This window comes from Mustela nigripes, chromosome 4, assembly GCF_022355385.1.
Source record: "Mustela nigripes isolate SB6536 chromosome 4, MUSNIG.SB6536, whole genome shotgun sequence".
In the NCBI taxonomy this organism is placed as follows: Eukaryota; Metazoa; Chordata; class Mammalia; order Carnivora; family Mustelidae; genus Mustela; species Mustela nigripes.
Genome location: NC_081560.1, coordinates 37,272,577 through 37,289,916, shown reverse-complemented (window position 1 = coordinate 37,289,916; position 17,340 = coordinate 37,272,577). Strand labels below are relative to the sequence as shown.

At 39.5% G+C, this 17,340-nt stretch overlaps 1 protein-coding gene and 1 long non-coding RNA gene across 4 annotated transcripts in view; one reads left to right on the top strand and one right to left on the bottom strand.

Moving 5' to 3' along the window:
* DOCK4 (dedicator of cytokinesis 4) overlaps window positions 1-17,340 on the bottom strand; it is a 431,767-nt gene that overhangs the window by 14,794 nt on the left and 399,633 nt on the right. For all 3 annotated transcript variants that reach the window (XM_059396554.1, XM_059396556.1, XM_059396555.1), the window contains 5 exons: window positions 5,965-6,141; window positions 5,142-5,225; window positions 910-1,029; window positions 452-573; window positions 4-124 (listed from right to left, as the gene is read on the bottom strand). In XM_059396554.1, coding sequence (XP_059252537.1) covers window positions 4-124; window positions 452-573; window positions 910-1,029; window positions 5,142-5,225; window positions 5,965-6,141 — 624 coding nt within the window. The remainder of the gene's footprint in view (window positions 1-3; window positions 125-451; window positions 574-909; window positions 1,030-5,141; window positions 5,226-5,964; window positions 6,142-17,340) is intronic.
* On the top strand, window positions 747-3,937 carry LOC132015788 (uncharacterized). The gene is made up of 3 exons (XR_009403769.1): window positions 747-901; window positions 2,282-2,359; window positions 3,037-3,937. It is a non-coding gene; the product is annotated as an uncharacterized LOC132015788 (long non-coding RNA).

Genomic DNA, 17,340 nt, shown 5'->3' with positions numbered 1-17,340 from the left:
TACCTGCATGTTAAAGACTTCATCAGAGCTTTCTGATTGCCCTGTAATATTGCTTACTTCAGCAGAAGCTTGTGAGGACAGTGAGGAGGAAGAATATCGGTTGACAGCTGGGTAACTTAATGGGCTGTTTTGGGGGAAAAAAAATGGTCATTAACTCAGTCTCTGAATTGTACGTTAATCGCATGCTGGTGTGGTATAAAACCAAAGGAAAAAAAATATACATCCCATTTTGTTGTCTCCTGTTTGCCTCAATATAATCAAATGTTTGAGTTTATTTATTTCTCATGCTGTTGCTGTTTTACCAGTGACAGATGTCTGCAGCTGCCTCGCGGGTTAATTATTTCATTAAGAAATAGCGTATTTGACAAATTGTGCCATAAAAAATGAGAGAATCATTCCAGATCATCTTGTGGGGATGCCAAATTGTAAGATAATTCAGAATATGACTTACCTGCGTCTAGGAATTACCCTGGTACCATCTGGGCTCATGGAAGCAGGGGCTGAGTTTCTACACACGCGGGGGCTTCCATTAGGAAAATGGACTGGACTGGCTTGAATACAAGCAGAGAACTCCTAGAGAGGGAGGGAAGGAAATATTTTAGATGAGCCATCATAGGGGCAAAATAACTTGTAAGGTATTTCAGCATATTGTTATGAAATCTTTATGTAAGTTTAAAAAAGTTAAGTTTTGGTATTATTAAGCTTTCTCGCCCTTTTTTGTTCTCATAAAAGTTGAACAGGGCAAATAGAAGATGATGCAAAATTTTAATACTGGAGGACTCCATGGTAAGATGGTGCAGTTTGGTAGAAAAACCAAAAGATGTCACTATTGGATACATCGTCGTCCCTCTAACAAAAAGCAAACCGGCAGGGGTCAGACTGCCCCTTATGGACACTTAGGGTACGTACCTGAATCCCTAAACTTGACTTCATCACAAAGAACTGGTCGACCAGCTTTTTGTGTAAGGGTCTCATATCTTGAGGTACAAACTTCTCATGCACGGCCAAACCAAATTCCAAAATCTGTGCCTTGAGAATGAGACAAGGAAAAAACCCACATCAATGAGGAACTCCACCAAGTGCCTGCTAGGGGTCAAGCACTGTACCAGGCACTCTGTATCTGCTATAGCTAATCCTCTCTAGCACACAGAGGAGCAATCCTTCATTTACAGGTGCGGATCAGAACAATCCAGCATGTACTAACAGACAAATGGGGATTCAAACTGAAGTCTTTTTGATTTTCCTGCTACCCAAAGTTTCTTTGCAGTATATATATATATATTTTTAATAAAGATTTTATTTATTTATTTATTTGATAGAGATCACAAGTAGGCAGAGAGGCAGGCAGAGAGAGAGGAAGGGAAGCAGGCTCCCTGCCAAGCAGAGAGCCCGATGCAGGGCTCGATCCCAGGACCCTGAGATCATGACCTGAGCCGAAGGCAGAGGCTTTAACCCGCTGAGCCACCCAGGCGCCCCTGCAGTATATTTTAGATCTGGAATAACAACCCTTTCTTTTTTTTTTTTTTTTTCCAGTTTATTTTTTTAATTTTTTATTTCTTTTCAGCGTAACAGTATTCATTGTTTTTTACACCACACACAGTGCTCCATGCAATCCGTGCCCTCCCTAATACCCACCACCTGGTTCCCCCAATCTCCCACCCCTCGCCCCCTCAAAACCCTCAGGTTGTTTTTCAGAGTCCATTGTCTCTCATGATTCACCTCCCCTTCCAATTTCCCTCAACTCCCTTCTCCTCTCCATCTCCCCTTGTCCTCCATGCTATTTGTTACGCTCCACAAATAAGTGAAACCATATGATAATTGACTCTCTCTGCTTGACTTATTTCACTCAGCATAATCTCCTCCAGTCCCGTCCATGTTGCTACAAAAGTTGGGTATTCATCCTTTCTGATGGAGGCATAATACTCCATAGTGTATATGGACCACATCTTCTTTATCTATTTCGTCCGTTGAAGGGCATCTTGGTTCTTTCCACAGTTTGGCGACCGTGGCCATTGCTGCTATAAACACTGGGGTACAGATGGCCCTTCTTTTCACTACATCTGTATCTTTGGGGTAAACACCCAGTAGTGCAATGGCAGGGTCATAGGGAAGCTCTATTTTTAATTTCTTGAGGAATCTCCACACTGCTCTCCCTTCTAAGCACTTCTGTGTCACTTGGCCCCCGTCTACATTGCACAGGACTGGGAAGGAGTTGCTCCCCAAGGGATCTCTTCTCTGGATGACACTCCCTTTTCCACGATACTCTTTTCTCTTCCATCAGGTTCTGCTGTGCCTATCCATCTCCCCCCCACTGCCTCCCAGCTCAAGATTTCCAAAATTTGTTGAGGAAGACATGCAGGTAAAATGGGAACAGAAATTCTATCATAGTTGCTATGCTTTTTGTTTTTGTTAAAGAACGATTATTCTGGTTCACTTATAATGCAATAAGGAGCAGCTCTTACTTAAAAAGGGAGGGGGTGGTTTCCAGTGGTGAAGTCCCAAAAGAAATAAACACAAACATTCAAGTGTTTTTTGTTCTTCAACTATGAATACTGCTTCATTCCTCTGAGTGTCAGCTGCCTTTTACATTTAAAAAAATGCCCCGGTACTAAAGTTGTCAGAAAAACAAATTTCATGGACTGTGAGAAAAGCATACTATACCATGGGTCTTATCACACTGGGTTTTATCTTTATATCTTGTGAAGATTTAAGATTGAAAGCTCAGGTCAAATAGGACTGAACCTGGTAGGTTAAAGTGTCCAGCACCTTCTGTAGGGGGACAGGATTGTGGCAGCCCCTATCCACTGCCAGCATATCTTCATAAAGATAAAAATACCTCAGACCTCAAGGACATCTTTAAAGGGAGTAGTGAGAAAGAAAAAAACAAGTAGTAGTGAGGGTGGAGTGGATGTCTGAGGGGTAAAGGAAGGGTCTGATGAAGGGAAAAGGGCGTGGAAGAGTTGACCTCAGGGTAGGAATCCAGTTTTTAAACACTCGCTTTAAGGCAAATTCTGTTTTGTCCAAATCACATCAAAGGTTGGGTTCTCCCAGGAGTAGACCCTGGCATGGAGATGAGGATGTTTATTGAGGAGTCACCTGGCATCACTGTTTGCATGAAGGAGGCACAGAAGCAGGACTGACTAAAAAGAATCTGGGAACATGGCAGTCATGTCAAGCCTCTGCCCACACCAGGGGATCTCTGGGCCTCAACCGGGCTGTGAGAGTTGTGCTGTGTTGGGCCAAGATGGCCGGGCTGTTTCTTCCTCAGTCACTGGATGTGGGACCGCCAGGAAGGTGGTGATGCTGGGCCAAGTGGCATTCGGCAGCTGAGGCAATGGCTGAAGGACCAGAGCACCTACAGTGTCTGTCGATGGCCACCACTCCCAGCAGCTGGCTCAACAAGTCCTTTCTGGAAGAGTCACTGGGGCAGAGCATCTCCGAGACCCCCAGGTAGTTTATCTGAATCACCTCACAGAGGTCCAGCCTAGGACGGTGGCCTTGGCTAGCCTAATCCCCCACTGCTATGGTCTCAAAGAGATGGTGTGATCGCCCAAAGTCACATGGCAGTCACTTGTACCGCTTATCCTATGACAGAGATCTAAAGTCTCCTATACCGGGGCATCTGGGTGGCTCAGTGGTTTAAGGCCTCTGCCTTCTGCTCAGGTCAGGATCCCAGGGTCCTGGGATCGAGCCCCACATCGGGCTCTCTGCTCAGCGGGGAGCCTGCTTCCTCCTCTCTCTCTCTCTCTCTGCCTGCCTCTCTGCCCACTTGTGATGTCTGTCTATCAAATAAATAAATAAAATCTTAAAAAAAAATGATTTGTTTAAAGTCTCCTATACCAAGGCTCTTTCCACAAGGCCCTATGAACATCAGACAGGATGTGGAGGAAACAAAAGTTCCCAATTTATTTTTCTAGAGAGTCTTCTTGGCCCTTTTAATTTTAATGCAGGGGAAAGAATTCAGTCAGACTGAACACCAGTTGAGTCCTGCAGTGAGGCAAGCCACTCGCTAGATGTACTCAAGTTAAATACTGATTTTTGAAAATCAACAAAGGCCACAGTCATTCCATAATCCTAAGAACTGGATAAACTAACTTGCTCACTTCTAGTATCTATATGAGCCCCAGGGCCACCTCGAGAACTTAGCTTATTCTCGATTTCCTTCCTTGTGCTCGCTTCGGCAGCACATATACTAAAAAAATCCTTGCAGGTCGCCTTAAAGTAACTCCTTTCTTTTTTCCAGAAGCTGCCATGGTACCTGCCCATGGCCACTTCTGACTCCCCAGTATTAAGTTCTGTGGATTAAGCCTGCAGAGCATAAAATGATGAAAATCAGATCCAACCTCATCATTTTCTTACCCAAAAAGGCATGCCATATTTGTTGATTAATTTGGTATTATCAAGTAGAAGGAGATGCTTTGGTCACATTTTTTCATATGTATTCCACTGTTATAGGCGTGTTAAATGTTCTTATTTCCTATTTACCTCAGCCTCTTAACTACCCTGTCTCCCACCTAGGTTTTCAAACCGTTTTCAGGCCGAGAGCTAGCTGCAGGAACACAGCAGGCAAGAGATGACTCTAGTTCTTTGTGCTTGCTGGAACTATATAAATAAAAACAAACTATGCTTTTTTGGAATAGAAAATGATGCGTTTGTTATCTCATTTTGTCCATATCCTATCATTGATAGGCTTAGTCTTTGTTTTAAAGCAAAGTCTATTGATTGCCCCTTCGCTAGAATACTTAAGTAAGAATCTCATTCCTTCCCTCATTCATTTACCTATTCATTTATTTTCAGTTGGCCCGAACTTACGTGAACCCAAAATTTTGAGTGAAAAGTTGGCACCAAGCCTACAGCAAGCCTTTAGGGAAAGAATGTTCAAACGGTATTCCAAGAAACTACATGAAATTGTCTCTCATAAGGGGCTGCCATAATTTACTACTGTTAAATTTACTTTTGCATCGAACTGGAGAGTAGAAGTGAAAATGAGCAAGTTGGAATACATTACAGACGAATCTATAACCTTTGGCTGACCGCTTCCATTAGAACACTGATACAGAAAACCAGGGAGATGGGTCTCTGGGTAACCATGCATATCTAGGCAGGAAAGAGCAGGTGACTGGCTTCTGTCCCCAACTTACTTGCTCAAGCATCAGCTCTCTTAACCGTGCAATTTTCTCTCCATCTTCAGGGTGACTTAAGATATATTCTTTGACAAAAAATGCCTAGAAAAAGGATGGAGAGTCAGTTTACTTCAGGAAAGTTAAAAAGTGAGAGACACAGCTGCTTCTAAAGGCCTGGCATCTTGGAAGAAACACCACTGTCGACCACATTTGTAGGGCAGGAGGAACGACTCCTACTGTGGGCATCTGGTCAGAAAGGGAATACAAGGAAAGGATTGTTTAAGGGAGAGCAGCAATTGTGTAAATAGGTATCTTTGGTAAAGCAAGCAAACAGCAAATCCAAATCAATAAGCATTATATCCTAAAATAAAGTGCTTTAAGATTCAGTGTGACAAAAATGGTGGCCTCTCACCTCCCAGGCTGCTGTGGCTTTCTGTTTAAAAACCACAAGGGCAGATGAAAAGCCCATTTAAAGTATCTTCTAAACAAGATCAGACATGTCTATGCCTGTGAACCTCCTTGGTCAGGAAAATGGTTTAAGGTTGACATTTATTAAGTAATTTTTATAACCTGATCACTTTATTTATCCAAGAAAACACATACACACACACACACACACACACACTTTATCCTCTTATCCTCAAAATACCACAGATCGGAAAATGGTGTTAACTAACTGTGCATCGCAAATGACTATCTGTTTCCTCTATTTAACCAAGGACTCTGTGTCAGTTGTAACCCTATATTAGCATGGGGATTTGTGTATTTGTTTTGAAAAAAGACTTCTGAGCCCCTAAGAAATCAATTTAAAAACTTTCAAACAACAATACCTAATCCTTACCTCTTGATACCTGGAAACTCCACCATTAACTGCAGCATCTATAACTCCATTCAGGCACATGGTCAAGGGATTAATATTCTGCATCTGTCTTGTCTGACACTGACTAATCAGAGTCTTCAGCTGCTGATTCTTATTTTCCAGCACTTCAATTGCATTTTCCAGAGGACTCATTTCTACCTGAGAAGCAAATGCACATAAACATATTTTGGATTTTGTGACATTTAAGAAGAAAGTAGATTATCCATGCTCTGAATTATCTGTGCTTGCCCTTGGCTCCAATCAGTATCTCCACCAGGGGCCATACTGTAGACTAGACAAGGATGTGGAAGACAAATCAGTTGTTCATTCAAAGGTCTGGAAAGTGAAGGTGATTATACTGAGTGCCTGAAACGTGGCAGGGATAATCAACAACCATCACCCCTATATTAGCACTGCAAGAAGCCGTATAATCCTTAAAAGAAAATCCGAGGATCTCATGTCTGTTAAAACTCATTTTTCTTTTCTTTTGAAGGACTAAATATTCAGGGGCCCTGCATATTATTATCACCTTTTTAGTTGCTTACTTAATGCAGAGCATCACAGGAGATACAAAGATGCATTTACAAATCCTCTGATGTCAAGGAGTTTCAGCCCAGTTGGAAAGATGGGGCATATGCCCATATGGACCCCATATGCACATATAACAGCACCATAAGGTGGCACAGGATGGTACTCGGTTGGGAGTTATGGAAAATAAGATAATCGTATATGCTGTAGGATCTATTTGTTGAAGGAGAGCCAAACAGAATTATAATGATTTAAAAATTCTAGGTTATATGGGGAACCTAAATGTGAAAATGATGAAAGTGTTCTTCAAATGTTGAACATTGTGGCCATTACTGTCTCTTCTTTGAAGGGAAGGTCTGCCAAGTTCTTAGCTGTAAAGAATTCAAGCTTACAATAAGCACATTTAAATATTGGTTTTTTTCAGTTAAGGAAACAAATTAGATTTTTAAAGGTCACTTACATCATCTTCAAACAACACTGAAAAGTACCAGACTAATTTGACTATGTCAAAATTAAGATTATACATTCAATAGGAGGCATTATGAAGAGAAGGAAAGATAAGCAAGAAAGGAGAAGATATTTATAACATATAAAACCGTCAAAGAGCCTATGTCCAGAATATATAATGAACTCTTAAAAACAAGATGGCAAATGGCAAATGACCCAGTGAAAAAATGAGCAAAGCCTCTACATGGACACTTTATAAAGGAAGAAATCCAAATGGCCAGTAAATACATGAAAAGGTGTGGAACCTCACTTGTAATCAACAACATGAAAAATACCACCACAGTAATCAAAACATCTACATGGATACTTTACAAAGGAAGAAATCCAAATGGCCAGTAAATACATAAAATGGTGTGGAGCCTTACTTGTGATCAACAACATAAAAAATGATACCACAGTAATATACTACTAAACACTCACTAAATGACAAAAAAAAAAAAAAGGACAACAGCAAATGATGATGAGAATGTGTTACTAGACTCTCTCAATTTTGGCTGTTGGTAGTTCAAATCGTTTCAACCACTTTGGAAAACAGTCTGGCATTATCTACTAAAGTTAATGATTTCTTTACTATATTTCATGGTCCTACATGCAGTTCTATGTAGGCCTATATCTGGAAAAAAAAAGTGGAGTAGGAGATGTATTTAGATGTGTGTGAAGAAAATGTGTGTACAAAAATGGTCATAAATGTCTCAAAAACCCCTGTCTGTTGATAAGAGAATGCATAAATATATTGTGGTATGTTCACACAATGGAATAGCACCTAGCAATGCAAACAAACTTCAGTCACAAGTAATAACATGGACTAACATTACAAATAATACTGAGTGACAGAACCAAATTAGAATATACACACTATGATACTGTTACATAAAATTTGGAATCAGGCAAAACTAAATTGACTTGTTTTAGAGAAACAAACTTAGAGAATCAACCAAGGAAGCGAATGGATACCATAAAAGTGAGGGCAGTGGTGATGTAAGAGAAAGGGAGTTGTCACTAGAAAGGGGTACATGAAAAGCCTTTAGGGTGCTAGTAGCAATGCTCCCTAACTGAGCACTGGCAAGTGGGTATTTACTATTTGTGACAATAAACATTTGTTTTATAAGCACAAAAGCTGAACCAGAAAGTAAAAGGCTGAGGACTCGGATGGACTGAAAGTTAAAAAGACATCTTAGAAAGCAGGGCAGGGGTTGGCAGGGGCTGGGAAGGAGGAAGAGGGGAAACGTTCGGTGGGTACAGAATTTTCGTTTTGTGAGATGAAACTGATCTGTTGCATAAGAATTCACACATAGTTAACTCTGTTGTACTGTACACTTAAAAATAATTAAGATGGAAAATTTTATATGTGTTTTGGCCAATGGTAAAAAAAAATCATGCTCATCTTTATAAATTCAAATGCTACTAATATGAAAAAAAATTTAAAAAGAAAACAAAATGAGGAGAATAGTCCAAGATGGCGGAGAAGTAGGAAACCATAGTTTCCTCTGGTCCCAGGGATTCAGCTAGTTATCTATCAAATCACTCTGAACACCTGTGAACTCAACCGGAGATCTAAGAAAAGAATTGCTGCAATTCTACAAATAGAAAAGCGACCACTTTCTGCAAGGTAGGAGGTGCTGAGAAGCAAATCCAAGGGGATATTTTGGAAGATAAACTGGGGGAGGGGAAAGCCTATGGAGCTACTAGAAAGTGACATAGCAGGCAAGCACAAAATTGGAACTTTAAGAAGTCTGCTATGGTGAAGGACGTCCCTGCCTGAAAGCAGAGCAAAATCCTATGAGGGAGAGTGTGGTCTCAGGATCCCTGGAGTCAAAGGAAGATCGGGCAACCAGTGAGGCAGAGCTCCCAGGCTTCGGAGCAGGGAAGCCAGCTGTAGTTAGAAAGCCTAGGAGTGGGCTATGAGCTCAGTGCTGCCATATTACCACAAACAGCAGCAGTCTGGTGACTGCTCTCTGAGCAGGGGCCCAGCACGCAGCAGAACTGTGGTGAGAACCCCCTTCCTCCCCTGGGGAGGAGTGGTGCAAGTACGTATCGTAGGAGTCTGCAGGGTTTGCAGACTGGAAAAGGGGTCACACACCTGAGATTGAAACACTCAGTCACAGGTTGGGTGAGCACGAAGTGTGGGTGGAGACCAGGGAGACAGGAGTGACTGACTGCTTTTTCCTGAAAGTGCACTGCAGAATGGGACCCTGAGCTTTGGGTTCTGGCACTGGAGATTGGGAAGTCACCATTTTCATTCTCCTCCTCTAAAGCCAGCGCAAAAAACCTTCAGGGAACAAAAGCCACTTTGAGAAGTCTGGAACCACTTACTTACCCTGGCCACTGACAAGGGTGGTATAATACCACCCAGGGAAAAGAGACCTGAGAATCAGCACAACAGGCCCCTCCCCAAGAAGGGGCCAAGACCAAGTTTACTGATCACAGAAAACTGCAAAACTCCAGTGGTAGGGGAAAACAGTATATAGAATTCATGGTATTTTCCCCATGATTCTTTACTATTTCAATTTTAATTTTTTTTCTCTTTCCTTTTCCCATTAATTTCCTACTTTATCAACTCCTTTAAAAAAATCTTTTTAAATTTTCATTTTCAGAGTTACATTCTGTACTTTTAAGTACTTTGAAGTACAGAATGTAACTCTGAAAATGAAAATTTAAAAAGATTTTTTAAATGGAGTTTAAAAAACTCCTTTTGTTGCAATTAATTTTCTTTTTGTATATGTATGTTTTTCTTTCTTTACAATTTTGAGATGCAGTTTCTTCTAACAAACAGACCAAAATACACTAAGGATATAATGTATTGCTCTGTTCTGTTCACTTGTCTGATTATATTCTCTTTTTTAAAAAAAAAATTATTATTTTATCTTTTTTTGGTTTCAGCTCTCTTCTGATTTGTTTAGTGTCTATTTCTCTGGGGTCATTGTTGCCATTTTAACATTTTGTTCTCTTGTTCACCTATTCTTCTCTGGAGGGAATAACAAGATGGAAAAAGCTCACCTCAAAAAAGAGAACAAGAGGCAGTACTTACTGCCAGGGACCTAATCAGTATGGATATAAGTAAGATGTCAGAACTAGAGTTCAGAATAACAGCTACAAAGATTCTAGCTGGTCTTGAAAAAAAGCATAGAAGATGCTAGAGAATTCCTTTCTAGAGAAATAAAATAATTAAAATCTAACCAAATCAAAATCGAAAAGGCTATTAATGAGAGGCAATAAAAAATGGAGCCACTAACTAGGATAAATGAGGCAGAAGACAGAATTAGTGATATAGAAGACAAAATTATGGATAATAAAGAAGCTGAAAAAAGATAACTACTATATCATGAGGGGAGAATTCGAGAGATAAGTGATACAATAAACTGAAACTATATTAGAATAATTGGGATCCCAGAAGAAGAGGAAAGTGGAGGGTGGGGTGGGCAGAAGGTATACTAGAGCAAATTATAGTGGAGGACTTCCCTATTTTGGGGAAGGAAACAGGCATTCACGTCCAGGAGGCCCAGAGAACCCCCTTCAAATAAAAATAAGTCAACATCCCACCATGTAACAGGGAAACCTGCAAATCTTGAAGACAAAGAGAAAAATCCTGAAAGCAGCTCAGGACAAGAGGTCTATAACCTACAAGGGTAGAAACATTAGGCTGACAGCAGTCCTATTCACAGAGACGTGGCAGGCCAGAAGGGACTGGCATGGTATATACAGAGTGCTAAATGAGGAAAATATGCAGCCAAGAAGACTTTATTCAGCTACGTTGTCATTCAAAAGAGAAGGAGAGATAAAAAGGTTCCAGGACAAATAGAAACTAAAAGAATTTGTGATCACCAAACCAGACCTGTAAGAAATATTAAAAGGTATCCTTTAAGTGAAGAGAGAGCCCTAATGTAACATAGACCAGAAAGGAACAGAGACAATATACAGAAACAGTGACTCTGTAAAGTAATACAAAGGCACTAAATTCGTATCTTTCAATAGTTACTCTGAATGTAAATGACCTAAATGCCCCAACCAAAAGACAAAGTGTACCAGATTGGATAAAAAAGCAAGAACCATCACTATGCTATCTGCAAGAGACCTAGATTGAAAGTGAGGGGGTGGAAAACCATTTACCATGCTAATGGATATCAAAGGAACGCTGAGGTGGCAATCCTTATATCAGACAAATTAGACCTTAAACCAAAGACTGTAATAAGAGATGAGGAAGGACACTATATCATAATTAAAGTATCTATCCAACAAGCTTTAACAATTGTACCTATTTATGGTCCTAACATGGAAGCAGCCAATTATATAAACCAATTAATAACAAAATTAAAGAAACACATTGGTAATACTACAATAATAGTAGGGGACTTTAACACCCCACTCAATGCAATGGACAGATAATCTAAACAGAAAATCAACAAGGAAACAAGAGCTTTGAATGACACTTTGGACCAGATGGACTTCACAGATATATTCAGACCATTCCAATCTAAAGCAGCAGAACACATATTCTTCTCAAGTGCACCTGGAACATTCTCCAGACCAGATCACATACTGGGTCAGAAATCAGGTCCCAACTGGTTTAAAAAGATTGGGATCACTCCCTGCATATTTTCCGACCACGATGCTTTGAAACTTGAACTCAATCACAAAAGGAAATTTGGAAAGAACTCAAATACATAGAGGCTAAAGAGCATCCTACTAATGAATGAATGGGTCAGCCAGGAAATTGACAATGAAAACACAATTATTTCAGGTGGTCCAGGAGAGAGATATAGAGCAATACAAGTTTCTCAAGAAGCAAGAAAAGTCTCAAATACACAACCTAACCTTAAACCTAAAGGAGCTGGGGGAAAGAACAGCAAATATAGCTTAAACCCAGCAGGAGAAAAGAAATGATAAAGATTATAGCAGCAATCAGTGAAACAGAAACCAAAAGAACAGTAGAACAGATCAATGAAACTAGGAGCTGGTCCTTTGAAAGAATTAATAAGATTGCTAAACCCCTGGCCAGACTTATCAAAAAGAAAACAGAAAAGACCCAAATAAATAAAATCATGATTGAAAGAGGAGAGATCACAACCAACACTGAAGAGATACAAACAACTATAAAAACATATTATGAGCAACTATATGCCAACAAATTAGGCAATCTGGAAGAAATGGATGCATTCCTAGAGATGTATAAACTACCAGAACTAAAACAGAAGAAATAGAAAACCTGAATAGACCCATAACCAGGCAGGAGGTTAAAGCAGTCATCAAAAGTCTCCCAACAAACATGAGTCTAGGCCTGGATGGCCTCCCAGGGTAATTCTACCACACATTTAAAGAAGAATTAATACTGATTCTTCTAAAGCTGTTTCAAAAAATAGAAATGGAAGGAAAACTTCCAAACTTGTTTTTTGAGGCCAGCATTGCCTTGATCCCCAAATCAGACAAAGACTGCCAAAAAAAGGAGAATTACAGACAAATATCTTTGATGAACATGGATGCAAAAGTTCTCACCAAGATACAAACCAATAGGATCCAACAATACATTAATAGGATTATTCACTACAACAAAATGGGCTTTATTATAGGGCTTCAAGGTTGGTTCAACATCTGCAAATCAATTAAATCAATGTGATACACTACATTAATAAAAGGAAGGACAAAAACCATACGATCCTCTCAACAGATGCAGAAAAAGCATTTAACAAAGTACAGCATCCTTTCTTGATCAAAACTCTTCACAGTGTAGGGATAGAGGGAACATACCTCAATATCACCAAAGCCATCTATGAACAACCCATAGCAAATATCATTTTCAATGGGGAAAAACTGAGAACTTTCCTTCTAAGGTCGGGAACATGGCAGAGATGTCCACTAAAACCACTGTTGTTCAAGAGAGTACTAGAAGACCTAGACTCAGCAATCAGACAACAAAAAGAAATAAAAGGCATCTGAATCAACAAAGAAGTCAAACTCTCACTCTTCTCAGATGACATGACACTCTATGTGGAAAACCCAGAAGACCCCACACCAAAACTGCTAGAACTCATACAGGAATTCATGGAAGTGTCAAGATATAAAAATCAATGCACAGAAACCAGTTCCATTTCTATACACTATCAATGAGACAGAAGAGAGAGAATTAAGGAATTGATACCATTTACAATTGCACCAAAAGCCATAAGATACCTAAGAATAAACCTAACCAAAGAGGCAAAGGATCTGTACTCAGAAAACTATAAAACACTCATTCAAGAAATTGAGGAAGACACAAAGAAATGGAAAAACATTCCCTGCTCATGAACTGAAGAACAGATATTGTTAAAATGTCTATGCTACCTAGAGCAATCTATATATTTAATGGAATCCTTATCAAAATATCATCAACTTTTTTTTTTTTAACAGAGCTGGAATAATCCTAAAATTTGTATGGAACAAGAACAGACCCCCAAATAGCCAAAGGAATGTTGTAAAAGAAAACCAAAGCTGGTTGTGTAATAATTCTGGACTTCAAGCTCTATTATAAAGCTATAATCATCAATATAGTATGGTACTGGCACAAAAACAAACACATAGATCAATGGAACAGAAGAGAGAACCCAGAAATGGACCCTCAACTCTATGGTCAACTAATCTTTGACAAAGCAGGAAAGAATACCCAATGGAAAAAAGTGTCTTCAACAAATGATGTTGGGAAAATTAGCCACATGCAGAATGAAACTGCATCGCTTTCTTACATCATATATAAATATAGGCTCCAAATGGATGAAAAATCTAAATGTGAGATGGGAACCCATCAAAATCCTAGAGGAAAACACAGGCAGTAATCTCTGTGACCTCAGCCACAGCAACTTCTTGCTAGACACATCCCAAAGGCAAGGGAAACAAAGGCAAAAATGAACTACTGTGACTTCATCAAGATAAGTTTTGCACAGCAAAGGAAACAGTTGACGAAACCAAAAGAAAGAATGGAGGAAGATATTTGCAAATGTCTTTGCAGAGAGAAGGCTAGTATCCAACATTTATAAAGGACTTATCAAACTTAACACCCAAAGAACAAATAATCCAGTCAAGAAATGGCCAGAAGACATGAAAAAGTATTTCTCCAAAGACACACAAATGGCTAACGGACACATGAAAAAAATGTTCAACATCACTTGGCATCAGGGAAATACAAATCAAAACCAAACAATAATATACCATCTCACACTGGTCAGAAAGGCTAAAATTAACAAGTCAGGAAACCATAGATATTGGTGAGGATGTGGAGAAAGGGGAGCTCTCTTATACTGTTGGTGGGAATGCAAGCTGGTGCAGCCACTCTGGAAAACAGTAATAGGACTCCTCAAAAAGTTGAAAATAGAGCTACCCTACAACCCAGTAATTACACTACTAGGTATTTATTCCAAAGATACAAATGCAGTGATCCAAAGGGCACCTGCACCCCAGTGTTTATAGCTGTAATGTCCACAATAGCCAAACTATGGAAAGAGCCCAGATGTCCATCAACAGATGAATGGATAAAGAAGATGTGATATATATATATATGTAATACATATATATATGTCAACAGATGGATGGATAAAGAAGATGTATGTATGTGTGTGTGTGTGTATATATATATATATATACACACACACACACACATACACACATACTGCTCAGCCATGAAAAAGTGAAATCTTGCCATTTGCAACGATGTGGATGGAATTAGAGGATATTATGTTAAGGGAAATAAGTCAATCAGAGAAAGATAATTATTGTATGATCTCACTGATATGTGGAATTTAAGAAACAAAACAGAGGATCATAGGAGAAGAGAGGAAAAAAATAAAAGAAGAGGAAATCAAAGAGGGAGACGAACCATAAGAGACTCTTAATCATAGGAAACAAACTGAGGGTTGCTGGGGGGGCATGGAGTGGAGAGATGAGGTAACTGGGTGATGGGCAGTAAGGAGGGCACATGAGGAAAAGCACTGGGTGTTATATAAGATGGTGGAATCACTGACCTCTACCTTAATGATATAAAATAAAATCTTAAAAAGATTTTATTTATTTATTTGAGAGAGAGAGAGAGAGAGAAGCTGACTACCCCCTGACCAGGGAGCCCGATGTGGGGACTTGATCCCAGGACCCTGGGATCATGACCTGAGCCAAAGGCAGGTGCCTAATCCACTGAGCCACCCAGATATACCAAAAATATATATTCTTACCTAGCATTCAACAAATGCCAAAAAGAAAACTTAACCCTAGTATGATAATTTTTTATCAATTATTTGAAAAGATTAAAATAACACAACACCCAGTGTTGAAGGGTTGTTGGGAAAATGGGTATTCCCAAGAACAGTTATCCCCACCAGATAGGACATAAGGTGGTACATGCCATCCTTGGCCCATGAATCAAAGGTTAAATTGTGGACTCATTAATAGATCAATTCACTTTTAGAGAAATTATTCTAAGGAGACGGTCCAAGAAGTGTGCAAAGAATATTGTGTAAAAAGATGTTCACTGAGGAATTATTTTTCATCTAGTCCCCAGATTGTGATCTTTAAATCTTGTTTTCCACTACAAAGATGCAGGAGTCATTGGAGAAATGGTTGTTTTAAGGTCTGGGGTAGGGAGTGTGTGAATGAGCATGGAGTACCTAGTCATCCCACTAAGCCAGGAAGGCAGCTGGGAGGAAGACCTTGAAGCAGCTGGCCCGTGATTCATTCACTCTCTTTAATGGAGGAGAAAATATCCTTGGGGGATAGAAAACAAGGCCCGTGATTGGGTCTTATCCCCTTGTCAACTGAACCTTCAAGTAAATAGACTAAGATAAATTGCCAGGAGGATGAGATAGTATCTGTGTCCTCAGTGAAAACTGCTTATATTAATAATATCCAGAAGCCAGGAGACATGATTTCCTACAGAATGTCCCAGAAAAGTGTTATAACTCTTTGAAGTACAAAATGGAATATTTCATAATTTAAAATGTACTCCCTGGATGAGGAATCCCGTGAATCCTACTTGGAGACTCCATCTATTCCAAATAATTATTGATGTGGGGAAGACAGACCTGGAGGACAAGGCTTGAGGTCTCAGATGTCTCTCCGCTTCATCTGAGGCTCCTGATTGCCTTAAAGTTATTAGGAAAGTTTGCTCCTGATTCCCACATCTGATTTGACAACCCAGTTCTTTGTGTTAGCTCTGTAACAACTATTGGGATATTATCAGAAAGACTCCAAAGTCAATTTGAAGAGGCTCCCAACAGGCAAATGGAACAGCTTGAAAAATTAATAAGAGTAATAACTGCAATGGATTAAAAAAATAAATCCATGAATTACTAATGATACTAATAACGAAACCAAACAAACAAAAACTTCTCTGGTTACTTCTGTAGCATATTATCCTTCCTTTGCTATACCTCAGGGTAATCAGATAGTGGATGAGGGAACGTTTCTCATTATAGAAGTGTTCCAATGAATAAACAAAGAGGGAATGCTAAAATAGCACCATTTTCTGATACCTGATAGAGTAAGACCATCACCATCGGTGGCTGCCAACACAGCAACAAGAAACAGACAACCAGAAGCATGTAACATCACCTACGAAGTATTCTTGCAAAAAAATAATAAAAATAAAAAATCCAAAATAACAACATTCTATCAAGCCTCTAAATCTAACTGCCAATTTACAAAAAAATATAGGGACAAAGAAACACGTTAAATTACCCCAAAGGCTCAGGCTACGAATTGCAAGGAAGAAAAAAAAAATTCAGGGAGAACCTATAGATCAAGAGAACTTTAGGAGACCTCCCAACCCATTGCAATGTATGGCCCTTACGTGGATCTGAATTCAAACAACAAATGACAAAAAAAACCAAAACTCATAAAATAAACAGACCCTTGGTGAAGTGTGAATGCTGACTTGATATCTTATGTCAAGGAATTACTGTTGATTTTTAGATGGGATCATGTATGATATTGTGGTTATGTGTTTTAGTTAATATACGTCATTATTTATAGATGAAATGATATGATGTCTGAGATTTACTTTAAAATAATCCTGTATAAAACAGGTAAAACATAACTGGTCTTTTTGATAGTTGTTTAAGTAAAATGATGGGTAAATCATGTTCATAATATCTTTTCTTTACGTTTATATGATACAACTTAAATTTAAAAGCACAACACTGGGGCGTCTGGGTGGCTCAGTGGGTTAAGCCGCTGCCTTTGGCTCAGGTCATGATCTCAGGGTCCTGGGATCGAGTCCCACATCGGGCTCTCTGCTCAGCAGGGAGCCTGCTTCCTCCTCTCTCTCCCTGCCTTCCTCTCTGCCTACTTGTGATCTCTCTCTGTCGAATA